Source organism: Mauremys reevesii, linkage group 13, assembly GCF_016161935.1.
Source record: "Mauremys reevesii isolate NIE-2019 linkage group 13, ASM1616193v1, whole genome shotgun sequence".
NCBI classification, from domain to species: Eukaryota; Metazoa; Chordata; order Testudines; family Geoemydidae; genus Mauremys; species Mauremys reevesii.
The window spans coordinates 49,079,652-49,102,085 of record NC_052635.1 but is presented as its reverse complement, the minus strand read 5'-3'; the positions used below and the strand labels follow the sequence as shown (position 1 = coordinate 49,102,085).

Below are 22,434 nucleotides of genomic sequence, written 5' to 3'. Positions count from 1 at the left end.
CTCTGGGTGGCCCTGATTCCATGCCAAGTCCCAGGCTGGCCTCTGCCAGGGAACAGGCTGAGAGCCTCCAGAACTTGGTTTATGGAAGTGTCCCAAGCCACCTGCAGATGGACCAGCATCCTGCATCACCACATGGTACACAGGCAAAAGCTGGAGTGTTGTGCTAGCTGTTTTTTTAACACTCCTTGTGCTGGCACCTCAGAGAGCTCCTTATGCAGAGAAGGGACAGTGCTTCTGTTGCAATGGCACCCAGGGCTGAGCCCTGCCCTGAGTTGCTCACGGTCTAACTGAAGACAAGCAGGGTCCCAAGCACACAGAGGAAGCCAGGGAAGGTAACAGTGACAGGAGACTTGGACACAGCAAGACGTTGTCCAGTGAAAGGCCTTGTGGGGGTGGGTCAGCATTAAGATCTAAATAAACAAGGAATATGATTGTTGTCCGAGTCCCTGTCATGACTCTGATACATAGGAGCCCCCGTCTCTCCCATTGGTCTGATTGATCAATTGTTCCCTGAGTGTTAGGCTCCATGCCTGGGAGTGTCATCGGCTCCTGAGACCTGTTCTGGGGGTGGCAGTGGTTACATCGGGCAGGATGATCCCCCCCCCACACAGCATTCCTCCTCCCTTGTTTGGGCAGGCACAGACTGGGTCACAGGCAGAGGGAGGCCTGCACACACAGGCCTCTTCGCACATGTCAAGGGAGGAGCTCATGTTTAAAATAACGGAGATGATCAACAGAGTCACTTCCCACCTTGTGGTGTCCCTGCTGGCTGAGCATCGTCAGGGAACATGCAGGACCCCGGGCGTTGCTGGAAAAGTCTTCTTTAGAAAACCCTTTCCACAGGGTGCACTTTACATCGGTTTCATTTTCCAACGCAGTGCAAACAAATTTCTGCCTAATTGCCCACAAACGAATAAAGTGCACATCAGTGTGCTAAAGGTGATGGCTGAATAGCTGATAATCCAGGACTCATCTGCATCTTGCTGCTCCCACTCTGTGCCATCTGCTCCAGAATCACCCTCCAGCCATTCTGCTGCTGCCATGCCCTGCTCCCCCTTTCCTCCTTGTCTCTCTCAGAACCCATCCTTCCGTCTCTGTTGCACTTTCCCCTCCTGGGGGGTGAGTGCCCTGGTGGCTGTGCAGCATGGAGAATGCGGCTGCCCCAGTTCCCTGGAACACACCACAGAGACCAGCACTAGCTGCAGCCTGCACTGTCCCCCACTGGGGACCCAGGGAATGTCGTTGCTATGGGCCTGGCCCTCAACTGGCGAACTGGCCAGTGATGCCAAGTCTCACCAGCCAAGAGGGCTGCAGCTCTGGCCTTCCCTCCCTGGGGGCATGTTCTTCCGCCATGAATGGGCCATTTGGGCGCCATGTCCCTTGCCCTGCACACCAGCCCTGAATGCAGGCAGCGCCTCCACTGCTAGAGAGGGAGCCGCTCACGCTCTGCCCTCTCCCCTAGCTCGTCTCCCGGGCGTCCTGCCCCACTGATGGCTCTTTCCCTCTCCAGTGCTGGTTCTCCTAATCCTCACTCTGAAGCGACACCACAAGAGCCACCTGACATCAGAGGAGGATGAGGACATGAGGGACAATGTCATCAAGTACAATGATGAGGGGGGTGGGGAGCAGGACACCGAGGCCTACGACATGTCAGCCCTACGCAGCCTCTATGACTTCAGTGAGCTCAAAGGCGGCGACGGCGGGGGAGGGCCAGGAGATGGGGGCATGACTGGTAACCTGCCCTCCGAGCTCCATGCTCTCCCACAGTGGTTCCAGAACCCAGACCTGGACTTCTCCATGTTCAGAGACTACATCAGCAGGAAGGTGGATCAGGCAGACGAGGATCTGTCTGTCCCACCATACGATTCGTTCCAAACCTATGCCTTCGAGGGCTCAGACTCCCCTGTCCTGTCCTTGAGCTCCATCAACACCTGGTCCACCAGCTCAGAACAGGACTTCTCCTATCTGAGCAGCTGGGGGCCGCGCTTCCGGCAGCTGGCGGCTCTCTACGCCGGGCATAAAGGTGAGGAGGAGAGCGAAGAATCCTAGCCACAATTAACCAAAAACCCACAATGAGACGGAGACAATGATTTCCAGACTTGGGGATTCTCCAGGCTTCCCATGTCTTCGAGGGCTGCTGCGGAAGCAAGCTCAGGTCAAACAATAAGGACAATATGTCATCCAGATAGCAGAGTCCCTCCACTACCCACCCTGGCATGGAAGGAGAGGCATCAAGGACCATTTTGGACAGGGCGAGTGATGGCTTTATGATGTGCTCTTTGTTAGCCGCCTCTCATTAGAGGCTCTGTAGCACACACATAGCGAGGCTGAAGTGCCCAAAGGAGCTGTTGTTACCATCCTAATCGCTTTCATAGCAATCTCCATTAAAGCACTCCATGTTAATTTAAGAAAGAGAAAATCTAATTCAAGAAAATTTGGACGGGATTTTCCCCCACAAATTATCATTTAAATCGATCTGTCCAATGAGCCCAGTTAAGGAGAGGAAGAAAGAAAGAGAAGCTTTTTGTTGTCTAAATTGTTTTTGTCACTTGATTCAGAGCATTTAATGTGCTTTGATTTTTAAGAGCTTTCCTTGCAGAGCGAAACCAGCTTTTAACTTTTATTCTGTTTTCTCCCCCTTTATATTTACTGACTTTCCTTGTATTGCGGTTCCTCTAGTTGTGGCGAGCTGGTGTTTCTGTGCAGAATCCCAGCTGCTTACACTCAGTGGAGCAGTTTACATTTGCTGAGTTTTGGAGGTCCTGGGTGCTAATTCCTAGGTCAGGGTCCCTTTAAAGAGAGGTTTTTACATTAGGGTCTGGGCTTGGGTTTCACCTCATGGGTTTTATTAGAATTTTCCTGTCCGTTTTTGCCATGTATCACAGATATTTATGTTTATGCCAACATCTACCCCTCCTGCTTAACCCACAGTGAAGTCATTGTTCTGAGGCTCTGGCATCCCAATGATCCCCATGCCAACAAACTGTGATATCACTAATACAGGATACGACTATGTGGCTGGACTGTGGGCAGTGATGCTGAAATGTGGAGGAGGAAGCTCTCTGAGCCCATGTCGTAGAGGTAACAGTAGAGGGAATGCAAAGCACCCCTACAGCACAGCGCTTTGTGTGGGAAGTTCTCAGCCAGTCCCAGGGCCTGATGTCTCATGTTCGTATGGGTTGCAGTGTACGCTCTCACAGGCACAGCACTTCAGCCAGCCTGCTGCAGCATCCCCGAATGAGGTAGCCTGGATGGCTGAGAAAGGAGTGAGCCTCCTTGGCCTATTCAGTTCTTGAGCCACAGTCTGCAACCAACAAGAGTGGCAAGTAGTGCCAGCTGCGTTTGTGGGTGTGAGGTGGATGGGCTTTCCAGCAGGCACAGGCCTGACAACACTAACAACTCATTTCACCTCAGCCACTGAATATCAGTCAGTTGATCACAGCCTTTGATGACAAGTCCACCCCAGCTCTGGGATCAGGCCTTGTGGAGGTGCCAGACACCACACGCCATCAGCAAAGCCAAGCCACGCTATCCCCCAAACCCAACTTTTTGTTGTTGTTGTTGTTGTTGTTGCAAGTTTGCCCTAGAATGAGAGTCCCTTCAGGTTTCCACAGAAACTGCTGGCCGAAGAGTTCTGTTTATATTTCAGGGCGAGCAGGGGCTTTAGGAAAACTTACCAGAGAGTGTGAGCCATCGGTCCCCCAAGGGGGTGATCAAAGTATGAGCACAATGTAGTACCAGGAAACATAGGGTGGTTAATTCGGAGCTGCCTGGCAAAGAGCAGTGCTGGACGATGAGAACTGGGGTCAATGAGGTGGGAGAGCAGAGGCTGTCCGAATGCCGTGGTCCACGAAATGGCATTTGAGGGACATGCTGAGTATCGCAGGGATGTCTTCAGATCAGTGACATTCTCAGAGTAAATCCCAGCTAACGTTTCGGAGTCCTGTTCAGCAGGGCACACAAGCAGCTTCTTGTGTAGCTCTGGCTACAGCAGCTTATCTGCTGATATGGGAAAAATCAATGTTGTAATTGATACATAACTGATAAGGCCTGCCAAGGCTTGTCATAGTCATTGGGTTTGTCCCCTTAGCCTAGCCACAGTGTTTTCTATCCCAGTTGCCAATTCCTTGGAGACCGTGTTTGAATATAAATGTATGTGCATGTTCATTTTATATTGTGTTCTGGTTCCCAGTAGCTTGTATTGCCCTGAGCTGTAGAGAGAGCCCCATGCTGTGGTATGGAGGGGGCTAGAAGGACATGTTAGAAAAATAATAGTCTCTGCCTGTTGCTCCTGCAACAACAGGTTCCCCCTCCCCTGCTGCAGCCACTCAAGGCTCACATGCTGTTAAGCAGCTGAGTCCCCAACTCAGGTGTTTTTTGGGAGACTCTCCCAAGGCAGCCGGAATTCAGCATTTAAACTTTGAACAAGCAGAGTTGCTCATCTCTCTGGGTCTCAGTATGGCTGCAAAGGCTGGGGGAGCCGCCCCTCTCTTGGTATCTGTGCAAGTCTCTCATGTCCTGGATGCTACACGTTGTCTTGTTAGTCCTTTACTGTGATTTTTCCCCACTGATTTTAGAGAAGCAGCCAGATAAATGGCCTGTTTCGTTTACCAGGCATTCAGACGGGCTTTACTCGGTAGCTGTTCCTCCTGCCCCCAAAGCATCGCCTTTGAGCATGCTCAGTCACTCCCAGACAATGCCACCAATCCAGGAGTAAGAGAATGGAGAAAGGCCTCTCTTTCCTCAGGAACTTTTTTGTGTTTTCCCTCTGGGACAATGAACCACTCTGCCCAATCCCCTGCTGAACTGGCCTTTGCTTTAGGAAGGGCCTCATGCAATTGCCAGGGATTGTCTAAGCAGAGGATGCAGTCTTACAGGGTATGTATTCTGAATTACCAAACTGGCTTCCACTTGTGCATCCTGAACCAGCCAACCCCTCCCCAACACACACAACCTCTTCTGCATTTTTATTTTTAATTCCATCTGTAAATGCAATGGTCTGGAGCAGCCCAGCTCAGCTCCTGTCTGGGATCAGGTTGCAGAGGTGCCCAGGCAACCCTGCTGGCGTCACTCCCACACCACACTGTGCTCATGAGCACCCCCTACAGGAAGGAGCTGGCAGACTGTTTGGGTGTTTGATGGCGTCACTTTGCTTTTTTCCCTCTATCCAAACAAAATCAGGAGGTTGATTTTCTCATCCTTGTTATTTTGTCAAGGTCTTTTTAGGACCCGGAAATAAATTATTTCCTTGTCGTCTAGCCCAAGTCTGATTTAGTTTATCTTGTTTTGTTTCCTTTTCTTGTACGGTATTTTTAATGTGGCTTAGTAAACGACAGCTCACCAAGGGGGGCAGGGCACCCTGCAAGCAGGAGAGGAATCCTGTCATGCAGACTATGGACACAGCAAGCCCAGGCCATGCTGCAGCAGAGAGCAGGCTGCAGAATCAGTTTGCTCTCTGTACAGATTCCCAGCGACAGGCCATTGCTTGACTGGATATTTCCAGCTTTTTATTAAAATGCTCCTCAGAAAAAGTTTCTCCCAGAAAAAGGTCGAGTGATGATGATAAAATGGGCCTGTCTCACTCCAGCTCTTCGGGAGGAGGAAGCCCTGTTGCGTTGGAGTGACAGCAGGTATTCAGCGTGTGTTGTGACTAGTCGATAGCGCACGTCTGTCAGGCTTGCTGCTCCACAGGAGCCACTGTGGCACCGGGAGACGAGGAATGGTCTGTTGCTTCATGGAGTGCATTTCCGCTGGGCCGCCTGCTTGTCCTTGGAGTGATTTATTCTTTCACTTTTTGAGCCTCAGAGACAAATGTGCATATTTGTACCTCTGACCTGGCTGTGGGCACAAGCCAGCAATTGAGTGCACAGGGACTTGATTTCCACCTGCAGTTCGTTTTGTGAGTGCACACAAGGAGGCCCACATTTTGAAGTTGCCAGTTGTGCCTGCAGTGGAGCATGTGGACCATTTCCCCTCTGTTCTGTGTACTGCACGATGCCTCCTTTGCTTGCCTGGCCATGTGCATGAGCCACCTTGGGGGTGAAACGTGGCACATAAGTACTAGGTGTTATTACTACGTTACACCCGAGGTATTGGAGCAGGATGGATCTTTGCAGCCATGGAGACGCATGTATCATTTTCACCATCAGAGCTCAGTGGATGAGCTTCCCAGGCGCCATCCAGCCGGGCCGGCTCCAGGCACCAGCGCAGCAAGGAGGTGTCTGGGACAGCCAACAGAAAGCGGCATGTCTGGCTCTTCAGCTGCAATTCGGGGGCGGGTCCCTCAGTCCCTCTTGGAGGGAAGGACCTGCCGCTGAATTGCCGCTGAAGAATGAAGCGGTGGCGGTAGAGCTGCTGCCGAAGTGCCACCGATCATGGCTTTTTTTTTTTTTTCCGCCACTTCGGGCAGCAAAAATGCTGGAGCCGGCCCTGCCATCCAGAGGTGAGTTTGTTTGGAAAGTTTGAGCAAAATCCTTCTGCTGTGCCTGAGCAATGAGAGGGTGTGGAACTGAAGCGCCTTGCTGTGTCCGCCGCCACAGGTTCCTGCCCCCCTGTCGCTGGCACTTGGCATGAAAAAAACGCTGTTTTTGTTCCTCAGAAAAAGGTTGAGTTTTCTGTCTTAATTTGAACAAATGATGACAACACAGTGTGCCCTGCACTGGTGCAGGAAGGACATCCCTAAAATGCTGAATGTGTAAAAAATCCACCCTTGGCCCCTGACCTTGCAAAGGAATTCACCTGTGCAGAGTCCCAGTGAGATTCTACAGAGACAGATGGGTCCAAGCAGAGGATCTCTGTAAGATCAGAACCTAAAAATGTCTGGGGTGGGGCTGGGGATGAGGGGTTGGGGGTACAGGAGGGGGCTCTGGGCTGGGATCAAAGGTTTCAGAGGGCAGGAGGGGGATCAGGGATGCAGGCTGCGGGCAGTGCCTACTGCAAGCAGCTCCTGGAAGCATGTGCCCCCTCCGGCTCCGAGGTGCGACCAGGCAGCTCTGCACGCTGCCCTGTCCGCCGGCACCACCCCTGCAGCTACCATTGGCTGGGAACCACGGCCAATGGGAGTTGCGGGGGCGGCACCCGTGGACAGGGCAGCGCGCAGAGCCTCCTGGACACACCTCCGTGTACTACATAGGAGTCAGAGGGGGGTCATGCCGGCTGCTTCCTGGGAGCTGCCCAGAGCGGGGCAGGCCCCCGACGCTGCTCCCTGGCTGGAGCGGGGCAAACCCCCAACCCCACTTCCTGGCGGGAGCTGAGGGCCACATTAAATGGTCTGATGGGCTGGATGTGACCCGCGGGCCATAGTTTGCCCACCCCTGAAATAGAGTATAGTACTGTTCTTCAGCGCTCCCCCGCCCCGACTTTAGTCCTTCCCTTTCGCACAGGGACGTGGGGGCCTGGGCCCGTGATGGATCAGGGTCTTCCCCTGCTGGGTTCTCCACGAAAGTGGAGCCCCTGTTGCTGTCACATCTTCTTGGAGGGGGTAGGGGGGCTGAGACCCCCACCCTCTCCACCGGGCTGTGGTCCAAGGCCCAGTGGTGGCCAGCTATCCTCTGCACCATGGGGTGCTAAGCAGCTGCTCCCCGGGACCCCTTCCTACCCAAGTCTCCTTTTTCCCCCACAGAATAAGTCCAAGAATCTCAAATCAAGGTTCTGATCTGCACAGTCGCCTGCCTCTCCTTGTAGATTTGCTAAGGTCGTTGTGGTCTGGTCTCAGTCAATGAGCCCGCCAGGTCAGAGCAACAAACCGCTCCCTTCCAGGGCCTTTGAAGCCCTACGTCCAGCTTGTGCAGGCTTTGCAGGTGTGGCTGCACCTGGTGGGGCCGCCTGGGCCCAGAGCTGTTTCCTAACCTCTTGTTCTCCAGCGTGGGGTTTGTACACCCCATCACACACACACACGGGCGTCATAGAAATGCTGCTGTATTCATTTATTAGCTGGGGCAAAACTGTCCAGGTCTTTTTAAAGGACTGTTTTACACTAAAATGGTGCAAAGAGATGATTTTTCATTTTGGTTCGGGATAAATCCAACAGCAGTGCTTTTATTAGCCCCAGAGATTAGGGAGTGAGCAGCAAGCTGGTGGCAGGTGAGCTCGACCTTTTCACACTAGGTCCAGGAAAGAGAGCACCTGCCTGCAGTGAGGGGATGCAACAGTCAGATCTTCATAAAAAGTCTGATGCAACACACAGCAGCTGGACGGCCCACGGAGAGAGAATGCATTAAATTCTGAGGTAGCATCTATATAGGTCACCAGATAACGTGGGTAGAAATTAAACCTCCCCATAAAATAACTCCCCTTTAAAGACACCGTAGGGGAAAAGCCCCTGTCTGTGTACAGCTGCAGCTCAGCATTTCAAGTTGCATCCGAACCAAAGATGGAACAAGTAGGAAACAGAATCACAAACAAGTGTGATGCCCGTTAGTGGAACAGGAATCCAAAGAGGGAAGATCATGCAGGATGTCCTGGTAGTTAAGGCACTGGGCTGAGGCTTGGGAGAGCGGGGTTCAGTTCCTGGCCAATGAATTCGTGTGTGACTTTGCCAGTCACTGATTCTCACTGGGCCGCAGCGCCTGTCTGTATGATGGGGTGTAAATCTCCTGCCTTTGTCTGCTTGGATAGTAATCTCTGTGTCAAGCACTCTCATTGTGTGTCTGCAGTGCCCAGCATGACGGGCCCTGATGTCAGTCAGAGTCTGGGCAGTGCCCGCCATGACGGGGCCTTGATCTCGGTCGGGGTCTGGGCAGCGCCCAGCACAGCGGGGCCCTGATCTCGGTCGGGGTCTGGGCTGCGCCCGGCCCGATGGGGACCTGATCTCGGTCGGGGTCTGGGCAGCGCCCGGCACAGCCGGGACCTGATCTCGGTCGGGGTCTGGGCAGCGCCCGGCACAGCGGGGCCCTGATCTCAGTCGGGGTCTGGGCCTGGCACAGCCGGGACCTGATCTCGGTCGGGGTCTGGGCCTGGCGCAATGGGGCCCTGATCTCGGTAAGGGGCTGCAAGGAGAGAAATATGTCCTGGCTTCCATAGTGACTGATACATGAGTCCAGTGAGAACTTGGTACTTTCTCCGAGACCCCCGAAATGAAGCACAGGCCATCATCCCTGACCGGCCAATTCCTCCAGACCTGCAGGGAGGTTGCAGCTTGCTCTGATGCCACAAGAGAGATGTATCTTCCCCTCCAGTGCAAGTAGGTCTGGCCAGACTCCAGCCCAGAGCAGAGCCCCACCAGGCAAAGGGCATTGGACACCTGAACATAGTCCAGAAGTGTTTGTAGTCTGAGTCCTTCCATTCTGGCCTGATCTTTTCCAGAGTTACCCCTTGTCTGGGAGGAGCCAGGTGCAATCTGCACTGTTCATTCTCAGGAATTCAGCTTGGCCACAAACATACCAGGTGCCTGGCAGACTCAGCCCCTGAGTCCCTGCTCTGAAACAATCTCTCATTGGATCTGGTAGGATCATTCATTCATGTGACCCTTTTACGCTCCAGTCATCCCCCACCATCTTGTTCCCAAGATCATCCACTTCCTGAAGGACCTTTAAGACAGCAAATAGCACGACGCGTAACCAGGGAAGGGATTCCAGGATGTGCCAGGAACAGGTACATGCACCTTGCTCACCTTAGGAGATAGGATGGCCCCAGTGGATGCATCACAAATTTGCACTTGCCATTATGGTGATTGCATGTGCAACAATCAGACTATACTGGGCATTTGTCCATGCAGCACTGGTAACGGCACAATCGCAGCAAATGTTGGAGCACATTAGGCTCCCAGCTGCACGTGTGCACAGTTACGGACTTGGTGGCCAATTCCTATGTCTTGCACAGAGCTATGGATGTTTCCTACATGCCATCCTGTCTCTTGTGTTTAACCGAGGCACTTAGCTGTAAGAGGCTTCACATCCTGGATGCAGGACTCCCAGAAGCCAGTTTCAGCTGCCAGCACAGAACTAGGCCCAGGCCAAGACACATGCAGAGGGTTTTGTTTTTTGACATTGTGGCTGAATAAGCAGAACATCGAATTCCCAGCAAGATCCCAGACCCTCTGCTAGCAAAAGGAGGAGCTGTGATTCTAACACCACAGCCGAGGTGCACCCTGGGCTCTCATGCCAGCCCTCCTCCCACAATACAGGCCAGGCTTGGAAGAGTGTTTTCTACACTGGTTTCCTCTCATCTTTTTTATTATTCCTTCTTGCTTGAACAATTCAACAGCAGTGAGGCTCCCGGTGGGGGGCGGAGGGTCTTCAAGAAAAGCCTCATTTCCTTCTCATTTGACTATTTTCATAGACTGACGCTTCACCAGGGCCCAAACCTGCCCCTCCTCTGGGGCTAGCGACGCGAGGCAGCTGGCTTTGCTAAAAACGGGGAGTGTGAAGTGCTCCTCAAACTCTGCAGTGTTTTCTAGATGTCAGAGGGCAGCACCCCCACAAAGGACCAGTCAGTCTCCAGTGCACAGACAACACCCAGGCCAGTGTCAGACTGGGCCTATGCTGCCCCCTAAAATAGCCAAAAATGTCAGTTTCTGCAAATCCCGGGAGTGCCTGCAGAGTGGGGCATGGTGTGTGTGTGCATAGCAGGAAATTGTGTGCGTGTGTGTAGAGCAGGGAATTGTGTGTGTGCAGAGTGGGTCTCTCTGAAGATGCAAATACCTATGCACACTCATAGTCCGAAGGCTGTTTGAAAATCCAGCTGCTGTTGTCACCATTCCGGTAACTCTGAAACACTCGTTTCTTGACCTGTCTTGAAGGAAGCCTATGACGGCCCCGCTTCTCGGCTGAGGTGACTCCTCGCAGCTCCACTGATGCCAACTTTATTTGAAACCTGTTTTGTCAAAGACTGGTAGATGTTCTGCTGCACTGGCTCCAGTGGAGCTGCCTCTGATTGACACCAGCTGGGGATCTGGCCCCATTGGCTCCAGTGGAGCTGCTGCTGATTGATCTGGCCCCACTGGCTCCAGTGGAGCTGCATCCGACTTGCCCCAGTTGGGGCTCCGCCCCTTTCCCTTTTTTTAATGCAGTGGGCTCCAGACAGCTAAGTACAGATTTCTCAGTCACCGACCACAACCAAGGCAGGGGCTAAGGAGACACTGTGTTCCTCTGGGCAGTGAATCAAGCACTGCCTGCTCCGTGTAGGTGAAGCACAGAGGAGGTTTGCAGGCCCGGAGAACCGTAGCGTTTGCAGCTAACTCATTGTGACACCAGCCCTGCGATGTTCATTGTCTTTGTGTTCCAGATGTCCAGTAAAGTCAGGGCACTGCAGCAGAGCACCACCCAGCTCCCTGCCCCAGCCATCAGTGCAGGCGCTGCAGCAGAATCACCTATAACGATCGCACATTGTGCATAATGTTGGTACCAGGTTGAATTCCAGAAGGCAAGATGTCCAAACCTCCTCTGGAGAGTTATTTACAAAAGATGGATGCGATCTGCTGGGATCATTAAGGGAAAATGAAAAAAAGATTGTGATGTCTATACACCCCAGGAGAAAAATACATCTCTGGGAACCAGAGTTTGAGCTGGGCCTTACAAATGGGGAAGGAAATGATAGGCCTGGTAATAAGCTGCTCAGAAAAAACACCACCCTCTTCCTCCCTGTAGCCTCCAGCGGGGCTGCTTCCAGGCCTAAGAGTCCTTTAACTCCGTGACACTCAGACCTCGGTGGTTCAACAGAGCCACAGGTGTGTGAATTCCTTGTTTCATTTACTATTTATATACAAAATTCCCACAGCAAAATGATTGACCAACAGTGTTCCCTCTACGTTTTCCTACCCATGTGCAGAATGAATTTTGTTATGTGGTGGGGTAGGACCGAGGGGTTTGGAGTGTGTGGGGGGGGTTCAGGGCTGGGGCAGAGGCTTGGGGTGGGGGTGGGGCTCCGGCTGGGGGTGCGGGCTCTGTGGTGGGGCCGGGGATGAGGGGTTTGGGGTGCAGGCTGCACTGGGGCTACAGTGGGAAGAGAGGCCTCCCCCCAGCAGTCTTTCCTCGCAGCAGCTCTGGGGCTGGGCTGCAGGATAGGCGCCTCTCCCCACAGCCGCGGCAGGTCTGGGGCCGGTCGGGAGAGGGACGCCTGTGTTCCCCGGCCTTGACCCAGACCAGCCCTGGACCTGCTGCAGCCGGGGGAGAGGTTCCGGGGCTGGGAGAGAGGATTTCTCCCCGCCACAGCCCTTAGCGCCTGCGTAGTGTTTAATAGGCTGCCGCACGGCTGTGCAACTTAGAGGGAACTTGGCTGACCAAGTCTTATTGTTTATCAACTACAGTTGGTTAATGACTCAGTAAAAACTTCCTGACTGGTTAATAACTTAGGCTGGTTAATAATTAAATCACACGGTGTTTTAACATCATGTGCTGCAAAGAGCTGCAGGACACACATCAAAGAGCCATTTGCAGCTCGCGAGCTGCAGTCTGAGTATCGCTGCTCTAACTGTATTGTCCGCCACTAGTGTCTGGGCTCCGGGCCCCACACTCCCTTCAGCTGCCGAATCGCTGCTTCATCCAGCATCCAGGCTCTTACCTTATCCCTCGCAGGTATTCAGTTTAGCACCTAGGCTGCTAGCTCTCAGAGCGCAGGCTGCAGCCTTGGGCTGTGGAGAACATTTAGACATAACATTCCAAATGGATTTTATTTATGCCTTTTCCTCAGTGCAACTTCCACATTTCAGAGCATGGGATCACCAGGGACAGGCTAACACGGAGGCCTATCTGTCATTCTCGCTGTGCACACTAGACTGATTCCGAGCAGTCGAAGGCATCCCTGTCCATTTCTCACCATACAGAGCTAGGATTCCGCAGCAGAAACCTCTGAAGCTGAGTTCCAGGGAAGGTCCCAGGCAGCTGGTACCACTCCAGGAACCGCCATACCCACAGAATTCACAGAGAGAAACAAAATCATTAAATTTTACTTGGCCTTGAAACCTTGCTCCTGGGCAGTCACTTACTGCCACTAAACTCCATCCTGCGCCTTGCTGAATACTCATTAATAGCAGTGCCATCAGGACTGGAAGTCAGAGCTTCCTGTTACCAGCTGGTGCGGAGCCTCCAGCCTGGGAAAACAGGCACTGACCTAGGCTGGGCTGTGCACTGCTGGGATTTCAGCCTCTGCTCCATGAGTGTATCTCCTGCACACGCTGCCGTGCGAGCCCGGTGGCAAAGGGAGTCAGCCCTGCAGCAGAATGGCAATGGAAAGTGACCATTGGGTGGACCCGGATCTGCAGAGGGCTGCATATGCTGTGCTGAAATGTTACTGCGCAAGGAGCGTGTCATTATCATTAGTCTTATTGTCACAGCCATTCTTGTATCCTCTCTGCATCTGGGAGATTCAACCTCCAATATGCCAAAGGTGTCTACATGGTAGATCCTGCAGAGCAGCATAGAGTACAGTCCTAGTTGAACAATGCTTCTGCTAATTCTTGGTCTGCTGCCTGGAGGCTGTTATGGTGGCTGTACTCGGAATTCACAGACTGACCGACAGGCAAGCCATGCTCCCGGCATGCTTGGGGAGTTAAATGAACAGCATTCTGCTGTGTGCGTCACCCAGCAGCTAATTAGCTCATTGATGCTGTTGAGGAGCTTTTGGAAGAACCTGAGCCGAAAAGCAGACTGTATTGCAGAGATAGGAATGCAAACAGCTGCCTGTCTAACCTGCGGGGACCCACCACTCCTGCAGAGAGACTGAGCAGGCTTAGGCAGCCATTCTGCACCTGGCTCCATCAGCAAATCCCCCCCCCCCCACTCTCCTTTCAGTGAGAGAGAAATTGTGTCTCCAGCTTCCTCACTCTGCTGCTCCAAAGAGCCTCACCCTGCTCCTGACGGGAGGCCGCTGTCTAGAATCAAGAGTGTTTACTGACCCTCCAGGAGCCTTTGAGGGAAGGGCAGGGCCGGCAGAGTTTCCAGGGAACTGGAAAAGCCACTAGAGCGCGAGATGATCGGGGTTATGCATCTGTTGCAGGTAAGTAACCACATGCCTCTGGCAAACGTAGCGCGCAGTGCTCCAGCCATTCCCCCGGAGATCCCTGTGCGCATACAGAGGAGAGAGTTCAGCATCCTCACGCTGCGACCCAGAGAGGGGAACCAACTCCCACAAGGCCAGACAGCAAGTCTGGGACAGCGCTGGTGACAGTCCATGGCTCTTGACTCTCCACCCTTGGCCACATCTACTGGCCCATGCTATGTGGCAAACGGCGGCTTCCAAGTTCTCGCCAGTTGTTCCCAGATAGTGGTTAGCACATCCAGCTGCTGTCCTCTGACGTTTTCCATTCATCACTAAGCAGAACTAATGGCTCATGGCACAAGAATTGTTATTGACTCATGCTGCACTTGGCTTTATGCAGACGTGTATTTTTGCTTTGCCCTGTCTCACTGCTGTAGCAGAGCTGTGCTGGTGAGCTCTGCTTCACCCAGATGTTCATTTCAGGGAGAAGACACCAAGCCCTTCTGAGTAGAACACATCCCTTTAACCATGGCAACTGGCGAAGTTCTAATCCCACCTCTACCAGGGGAAGCACGCATCCCTAACAGAACGATCCACCCTGACGTATCCCCCACTGAATCAGCCAATTGCAGCTTTATTTCTGGTCAGGAGTCACTCACCTCTGACTTGAAATCCCTTCAGACTGCACACAAATTAGGCATTAAAAATACTCATTACCGTCAACATGACACACCGTCGTTATTTCAAAATAATTGTTGGAAAGGCTCAGTTAGCTACACAGGCTTCACTTTGGTGCAGAAAGGTGACCAGAAACCCCCCAACAACCTCACCCCAGAAAGTGCAATCAATGCTTGTAATCCTTTTAAATATAAAAGGTAGTTGCTTGTAGCTGCCAACATCTTAAAAAAGCTATGATTTCCCTGGAGAGAGCCCTTATCAGCTAGGGCTGCATGTCATTCTGGCTGTTTGTCAATCCATCAGACTTCAGTGCCACTGACAGTAAGAAGCCAGGCGTTAAGATTATCACATTTAGCCGTAATGTAGCACAGATTGTGTTGACATTTGGAATATATTCCACCTCAGGAGCCATTTGACTTCTATACTTTCTCCCCAAAGAAAAAAATGCTTTGAAATATTTCAGAAAGAAACCATTGTTCTGCGGGAAGCCAGGTGGATGTGCCGCCCTATTCCATTGTCCCATGAACCACAGCACGACGGGAGGCGACTGGCCAGGCAGGCTATGGTGACCACCACCTGGGATGGAAAGCACTAAACGTTCTGGCGCATGCTCTCGTAAAGCACAAAGAAGGAATTTCTAGAGGGAAGTTGGCCGTGGAGTCTCTCGACACTGGATTTACACAGTGTAACTGCAATGGCGTTGCGCTGAGAAACAAGGTCATCCTCAATGCATGGCCTGGGGAGACGCGTCCAGTGAATATGCCCCCAGCCACCCTCCTGTGTGGTGAAGACAGTGAGCATGGTGCTCACGCCAACATGAAGGCGATAGAGGCATTGGATCTCAAGGCATCATTGGCCAAGGAGGTAGGTGTGATGTGGGCTCTCTCCCCCACACCTTCCTATCAATAAACCTGCAGGCCCATGTGCTAGAATTGACATGTCCCAGCTAGGTTTGGGGTGTGAATTCTGTCACCTGTGCATGCAGCTCAGGTGCATGCCAAAAGGCATGTGCAAAGCTGTGTGCGCAGAATGGGGGCTACTTCCTAAGTGTTGCCCTTCAGGTTAATCACAAGTCTGTCTTCTGAGTGGTGAGAAATATATTGTAACCTCCCCATTTCAGTGCAACACGCTCCTGGCCAGGCCAGGTGGCTATACCTCGTGACAGCAGGGATTGGAGGGGGAGGCTCTGCTATTCCACATAAACAGTCAGGGCTTTATTCTCTTTTTCTGGACTCCCATCAGCTGCAGAGCTTGCGCCAGCAGAAAGAGTTGTACAGAGAAAGACCCGTCCCAGGCCATGCTTTGGAGGGGAACCTGGCTGGAGCACATGGAAAGGAATGGTGGTAAATGACCTGAAATTAAGTGATTAATCTCTTTAAATAACCGTGAAACCATTTTCCAGAAAAAGTTAATCTAGTCCCAGTGGCTCTAGTGCTTTTCCTGGGCTCCAATCAATATGTGGTCGCTTGCTTTTCATTTGCAATTCACAGTAATTGCAAAGGAGCATTTTCTGAAGAAAATGACATTCTTGAAGCAGAGATGGTAAGAGACAGACTAGGATCAATTAGATTTAAATCCCAGAGCAGTGAGCGCTGTCAAATGTGCAGGAGAGATGGAGACATTTCAGGAGTCATGGGCTCTGTATGCTGGATTCTCCTACTCAAAGTGGCAGGAATTATCAACGCTAGGACTGACATCATGCATCTCCTGCCTGTTCATTCGGAGGCCTGTGCTGCCTCCAGATGGAGCTGGGAGGGGAGAAATGTTCTGCTGAGCCTTTGTCAGCAGAAGCTGGAAGGAAGATGGATCACAAAATTATAAGGTTAGGAAAGAGGAATAAGATGGACCCAATGACACGTTTCCTGCAGGTGCAGCAATGAACCTTGCTCTGATCCACAGGCTGCCCAGAACCGGCGCACTCCAGAGCCTGCCGCAAGCTGGCCAAGTTGAATAAGAAGCTGTCAGATAGGGTAGGGAAGAAATCCTTCTATGGAGCCTGGGAAGGTTCTGAAGCATAAGGCACTGGCCTCCCCAGGTTGGGCAGGAGGATAACAGCTGGGGAGTTTCTCTCTGCCAGCATCACCAATGGGCTCAGATGGGAGCTCTCAGCACCACGTGGGGAGCTGGGCCCTGGCCTGGCCTGTGAGTTTAGGGCCCAGTTCTGCATCCTGCACTCACATGAGTAGCTCTTACCTGGGGTGAAATTCTCCCTTGTGTAGGAGGCAGGACAAGGCCCGTGCTCCATGTAAACCCCATGGACACAAGGGGCTTGAATTTCACCCATGCACAGTCACTTGTGCATCACCCCTTTGGCTCCAAGGTTTGCAGACAGGGGCCCTAAGCAAGGCCACGCTCCCACAGAATGAAGGGCTGTGTGTGCCCCAGGACTAGCGCAGGCAGTAAAGCAGGAAGCTCCCTGGTTTGCTCTGGGGACCCCAGCTGGGCTGGCCAGGGCACAGGCCAGGGCAGCACCTCCTGACCTGGTGTCTGCTCTGTACCTTTGCCTGGCAGAGCAAGGCTCAGAGTCTGGCGCAGGTGCCTCAGCACTCCATGCACCCTGGGCGGCATCGCCCTGTGGCTGAAGGATAAACATGGAGCTTCTGCACTGATGGAGCCTGAGCGTCGGGGGGCTATTGAAAGGTAGGCATTGCTGGCTGGCTGGACAGACAGGACAGCCATGTCCCTCCTCACTGCCCTCGGTCTGGCACAGAGCTGCTGCTCCTGCACTGAGTCCGCAGGTGACAGGATCTTGTCGGGCAGAGAGGACAGCGACTCCTCTCTGCGGGAGCCCATTGCTTTTCCGTCATCCTCTGTTAAACCAGAACATAATTTTCCGGGATGTCATTCTAATTCTAGTGGGAAAGCTTATTACTTGTGATTTACCCATAAAACAGCCTGATGACTTACGACTGGATGTCAGTGGGTTTGCCTATCAATCTGTCAGCGTGGGGCTGCGGGCGGGCTCTCTGCAGGGCCGGGGGAGTGTGCCGAGGGGTGGGGGTGAGCAGGGGAGGGCGCCGCTGTGATTGACACCGTTTTAACCAGCCATAAAGCCTCTGACATGTTCCTTTTGGCTCAGCGCTGATCTGCGCTGCCAGGCTCTAGTGCAAATGTCATTCGACCATGTTCTGCCCATGGTACCTATAAATAACGAAAGCAGCAGGTCTGTGCGCTCAGCTCTCCCCTTCTCCAGGGAGGTGGGCGAAGGCAACTGACCCTTCCCGCACCAGGCTCAGGCACAGCGAAGGGAGGGAGCCCAGTGCTGTGCCCCAGGCTGCCAGCTTAGTTATTTCTCTGCCGTGTTATCCTGAACCCTAAGGCCAGCGTGTCCCCCTTCCCCTCCTGCAGCCCAGGGCTCACTCCCTTCAGTGGGGGAGGAAGGACCCGTCGGCCCCAGCATGGGGATACTGCACACGTCTCCGAATGATGCCAGGGTCGTCCTACAGCCTGACCAGTGAGAGCAGCCAGCCAGATAATGGCTCACTCGGCCTGCTCTGAGGGAGATGCGGGCCAGCCCTTGTCTCTGCCGGTGGCGGGGGGTGGTCCTGGCCAGCCAGGAGCAGAGCACAGCTTGGCACAAGAAAGGCAGGTCAGGGAGGGTGCAGCAGCGACTCGGGGTATTGTGCACAGCTCCCCCGGCGCTCTGTGCCCTTGCCCAGCTTGGGCTCCAGTACAGGGCCCTGCCTGCCCCCCAGCGTTCCCGTCCCTGTGCATGCTCTCGGCTCGCGCTCGCCAGCAGAGGGGCTGGAACATTGACCTTGTGAGCGTAGTGAATAAAATCCCTAAGAGCTGAACCCACTCAGACGCGTCCTCAGAACAGGCCCCTGCCTACTCGTTTCCTTCGTACGGCAGCAAGTGCAGCCCTCCCTGGAGCAGGGGTTTGTGTCCTGCATGTGGCTCCGGCATCACCTGGTGCGAAGCTGATTAATCCATAACCATGATCTCCCACTCCCAGAGCCCCGGATGGTGAGAGCTCCCCCTCCCTTCCACAGGCGCTCGCTGAAGGTTTACTGCAGCCTCCCTCGTGGATGTCGGTCCCTCTGCAGCGCTGCAGAGGGACCCGCCAGCATCCTCCTACCAAGGGCCTTCTGCAGGCTGAGCAGGGTCCTGCTGGTGCCCCCACCACATTCCCTGAGACACTTATCAGTGACCCCAAAGGACCTGCAGCCCCTCTGTTCCCTTGTACACTGGGGTGGGAGCACAGGAAACGGGGGGTAGGCGATGCTCTACTGGCTAAAGCTGTGGTTGGAACACTAGAGATCTGGGGCCAATTTTCAGGCTGTGCCTCAGGGTGTGTCTGCACTGCGGCTGGTCCAGGTCTGCTGAGACCCCGTGAGGGGGATGGTCTCAGCGCCTGGGCTCCTGCCTTAGTCTCTACATTGGATTGAGCTGACCCAGGCTCCGGACTGCGCAGTGTAGACACACTTGGGGCCTGAGGATAGCGGGGCGGTGCCAGGAGCCGAGAGACGGAAGGACCCGCTGGCATGCTGAGCGTCGCTGTGCAGACGGTGCTCGACGCTCAGGCTTTCAGGCCTGGGCCTTGCTCCCATGTGCAGTGTAGACGTACACTGTGAGGCTGCTGGTACCTGGGGCGTCTCCCCTGGGGAGTCCATGACCACTCCTGGGTCTCCCTGGAACACGCCACTCCGCGCAATTCGTATTTCATACCGACACTGGAGGCACTTTGTCAGCTCGGCCAGCGCACGTGGCCTGGCTAAGCCTGTGAGACGCTGCACAGCCGCTCCTGCTGGGCTGTCAGTCTGCAGTGATCCCCCGGTGCCCTGGGAGGCTGTTTGGTGTTTGTTACTCCTGTCCCTGCAGGGAAGTGGGGGCTGTGGCTGCTGCAGCGGGGCTCGCTTTGCCCCTTTCTGCACCTGCCCTTTTGCGGGGCTACGGGTCGCGTTGGGAGGCTGCCGGCAGGAGGCTGCTACCAAGGCCTGGGGCTAGAAGCCGACTGGACGGGTCATTGTGCCCACCCAGCTCAGCTGGGCTCCTCCTCACCCTCCCCTTTGATACCAACTCATGACACAGTCACAGTCTGTAGTGGAGATTGAGCCAAGGGTTTGACCTGGCTGTAGGGCAGTGTTAAAATGCTCCACTGCATCCTGCGCGCGGCCTGCTGTAGCTGGGCCTGGTGACACTCACAATCCATAGCCAGGTGCCCTGACGGCTCATGCTTGGAGCAGCGTGGATGGGCCCCTGTCCCTCTCCATTTTGCTCCTCTGCTGCCAGTCTGCATGGCAGGGAAGGCGGCGCCCGCACCATGCCACGTGCTCAAGGAGCTACGGGGGGTGCTGAAGGCACCTGGGGTGGGAAGTGGGGAGGGGGTTATTCCCAGGGCGCAGACACCAGGCCAGAGTCTGTGCTTGGGACTTCAGATGCTGACCTGCTTGTGCCAATTCCCATTGCAATTCCCAGGTTGGTCATTCGGAGCCCACGAGTCCCACCTCGTCACAGCACATGGCTCGGCCTGGCCGACTCTGGCTCGCTCCAGAGCCAAGTGCAAGTCCTGTCATTCCTCCCATGGCAATAGGCAAGTGCTTCCCCACCGCCCCGGTGCTGAGGGGTCTTTAGTGTGTGTCTGGCTGTGCTAATAGCAAGGCTCCAGGCCTCCCTCCCTAGACCCTGCCCTGGACAGCATTGCTCAGCTTCTGGAGAGCCCGAATCTCCTGTGCCAGGTCGGAATTAGTGCTGGTTCACTGCTACTCCCCAGTTTGCACACGCACCACGCACACTCGTACTGCACATAGAGGCACTCTCACCACACACACACCACATGCACACGTGCCGGCACGCTCCTTGACAGATCCTGGATGGGTATTAAATTGCAGCTGTCAGGCTGTTCTATGAGCGCAGCGGTAACACAGTTGGGACCCATTGTGATGTCTTCCTAATTTAAACTCTTGTTGTCTTTCAACCACATGCTAATTAGAGCTAATGGGGAGATGATCTCTCTGCTGCCAGCATCTCTGTGTTTTTCTGTGGCCCCGGCCAGTAGCTTTTGTTTCACTCTGTTTGCTTTAAACCTGGTACTGGCATAGTGCGAGCCCCAGTTACCTGCAGCCAGGGCAGTGACCCCCGAGATGGGCCTGTGGCCGCTGAGCCAGCACTGAAGGGCCCTCCCCACTCGGGGCTGGCCTAGCCCCCCCCCCCCCCCGGAAAGTGCTGTTCTAAAGCCTTGCCTTGTATTCTCCTTCTTCTCAGTATTGCAAAGGAGCCCTTCCCCGTGGACTCAGCACCGTCTCCATCCAGAGGAAGCAAAGTCTCCTCCCCTCACTCAGGTACAGCCACCACCATCCATCGTTCTCGTTTTGTCATGGCAGCAGCCGGGACTGGAGCCCCGTCACACCAGGCTGCACCCAGGGCGGCCAGTTCAGACAGACAGGGCAGAGGCAGGTGGATCCTTTGCCCTGGGGTACAGGGCGGGAGATGAGGCCCAAAGAGACCCAGTGCCTGGCCCAAGCTGACAGGGGGGGTCTCGCTGTCACGGAGTGTGGGGGAGTCAGGGCCCTGCCCCCCTCTTCCTGGGACCCACAGGGACTCTCAGCCAGCCAGTAACACAGAAGGTTTATTGGACAACAGGAATGCAGGCTACAGCAGAGCTTGTAGGCACAGCCAGGGCCCCTCAGTCGAGTCCTTCTGGGGTTCAGGAAGCTTAGATCCCAGCTTGGATTCCCTGAATTCCAACCACCCAGCCCCAAACCGAAACTGAATTGACTCCCTCCAGCCGGCCCCTTCCTTTGTCCGGCTTCCCGGGCCAAGGTGCTGACACCCCTCCCCCCTGGCTGGCTCAGGTTACAGGCTCAGGTCCTGTCCCTCACCTGAAGTCCTCCCCGGCTCCCCCATCCCCCACACAGACAGTCCCTACTGCATCACAGTGGCATAGCCAGGAATCCAGCCCAGGTCTCCTGCTACCAGGCTAGGACCTTAACCCTCACTGTGGGAGCAGCTTCCCCAAACCTCTGCAGAGCCGCCTCATTGTCCGTCAGCTCTTGCCCTGACACCTGCACAGCACTGCACAGGGGCTAGCAGGGGCAGGGGCCACTCCCTCGCTTGCCAGCCAGGGTCGTGTCCTCATCTTCCTCTCTGCCAGTTGTACCCACCTACTGTCTTTGGGATTGTGAGCTGTCTGGGGCAGGGGCCGTCTTTGTGCTCAGTGTCGCTAAAGCACCGGGCACGACGGGTCCTTCTCCATAGCTGGACAGGGGTGACATATATGGCCTGGCAGCCAGTATGGCGCATCAGTGTGACATGCTCTTGTCACCCTGCCCAGCCTCAGAGGCAGGGTGCTGCATGGCGGGGCACTGGCAGCACCTGTCCAGCCTTCTTCCAGCCCTGCCTCTCCAGCCCAGCATTGTGCTGATCCCCGGATTGATCCGGGCAAACGACGCATGCAGCAAATCGGTAGAAGTAAAGCAGTGGACACAACAGACAGCAACTGAGCACAGCAGAGTGGTGAGAGACTAGTGTATTGGGCATGCACATGCACTCGTGCACACACACTCGTGACCACAGAGCACTCACAGGTATGCACTCACACTCAGATGTGCTCACACTCACAGATGCACACTCACACTCAGAGATGTGCACTCACACTCAGTTGCACACTCACACAGTGACATGCACTCACAGAGACGTGCACACACACAGAGTCACGCATTCACACTCACAGAGATATGCACTCGCAGTCACAGACTTGCACTCAGACACACAGACATGCACTCAAACACAGAGACCCACTTGCTCACATGCACACGTGCACAGAGGAGAAAAGTAATTGCCTTATTACAGATTAACTGTCATGCAGCAAAATAACCCAAACACTAACACAGCCATTTAAAC

The 22,434-nt window shown here is 54.2% G+C and overlaps 1 protein-coding gene across 14 annotated transcripts in view; it reads left to right on the top strand.

Annotated features, from left to right (window-relative positions):
- CDH22 (cadherin 22) overlaps positions 1-22,434 on the top strand; it is a 188,539-nt gene that overhangs the window by 143,770 nt on the left and 22,335 nt on the right. For 10 of the 14 annotated variants that reach the window (XM_039498233.1, XM_039498234.1, XM_039498232.1 and 7 more), the window contains one exon: positions 1,511-5,211. In XM_039498233.1, coding sequence (XP_039354167.1) covers positions 1,511-2,049 — 539 coding nt within the window. In that variant the 3' untranslated portion in view covers positions 2,050-5,211. Of the gene's footprint in view, positions 1-1,510; positions 5,212-20,796; positions 20,874-21,865; positions 22,049-22,434 lie in introns of those variants that run through there. The other 4 variants (XR_005587787.1, XR_005587788.1, XR_005587786.1 and 1 more) reach the window with 2 other exon arrangements.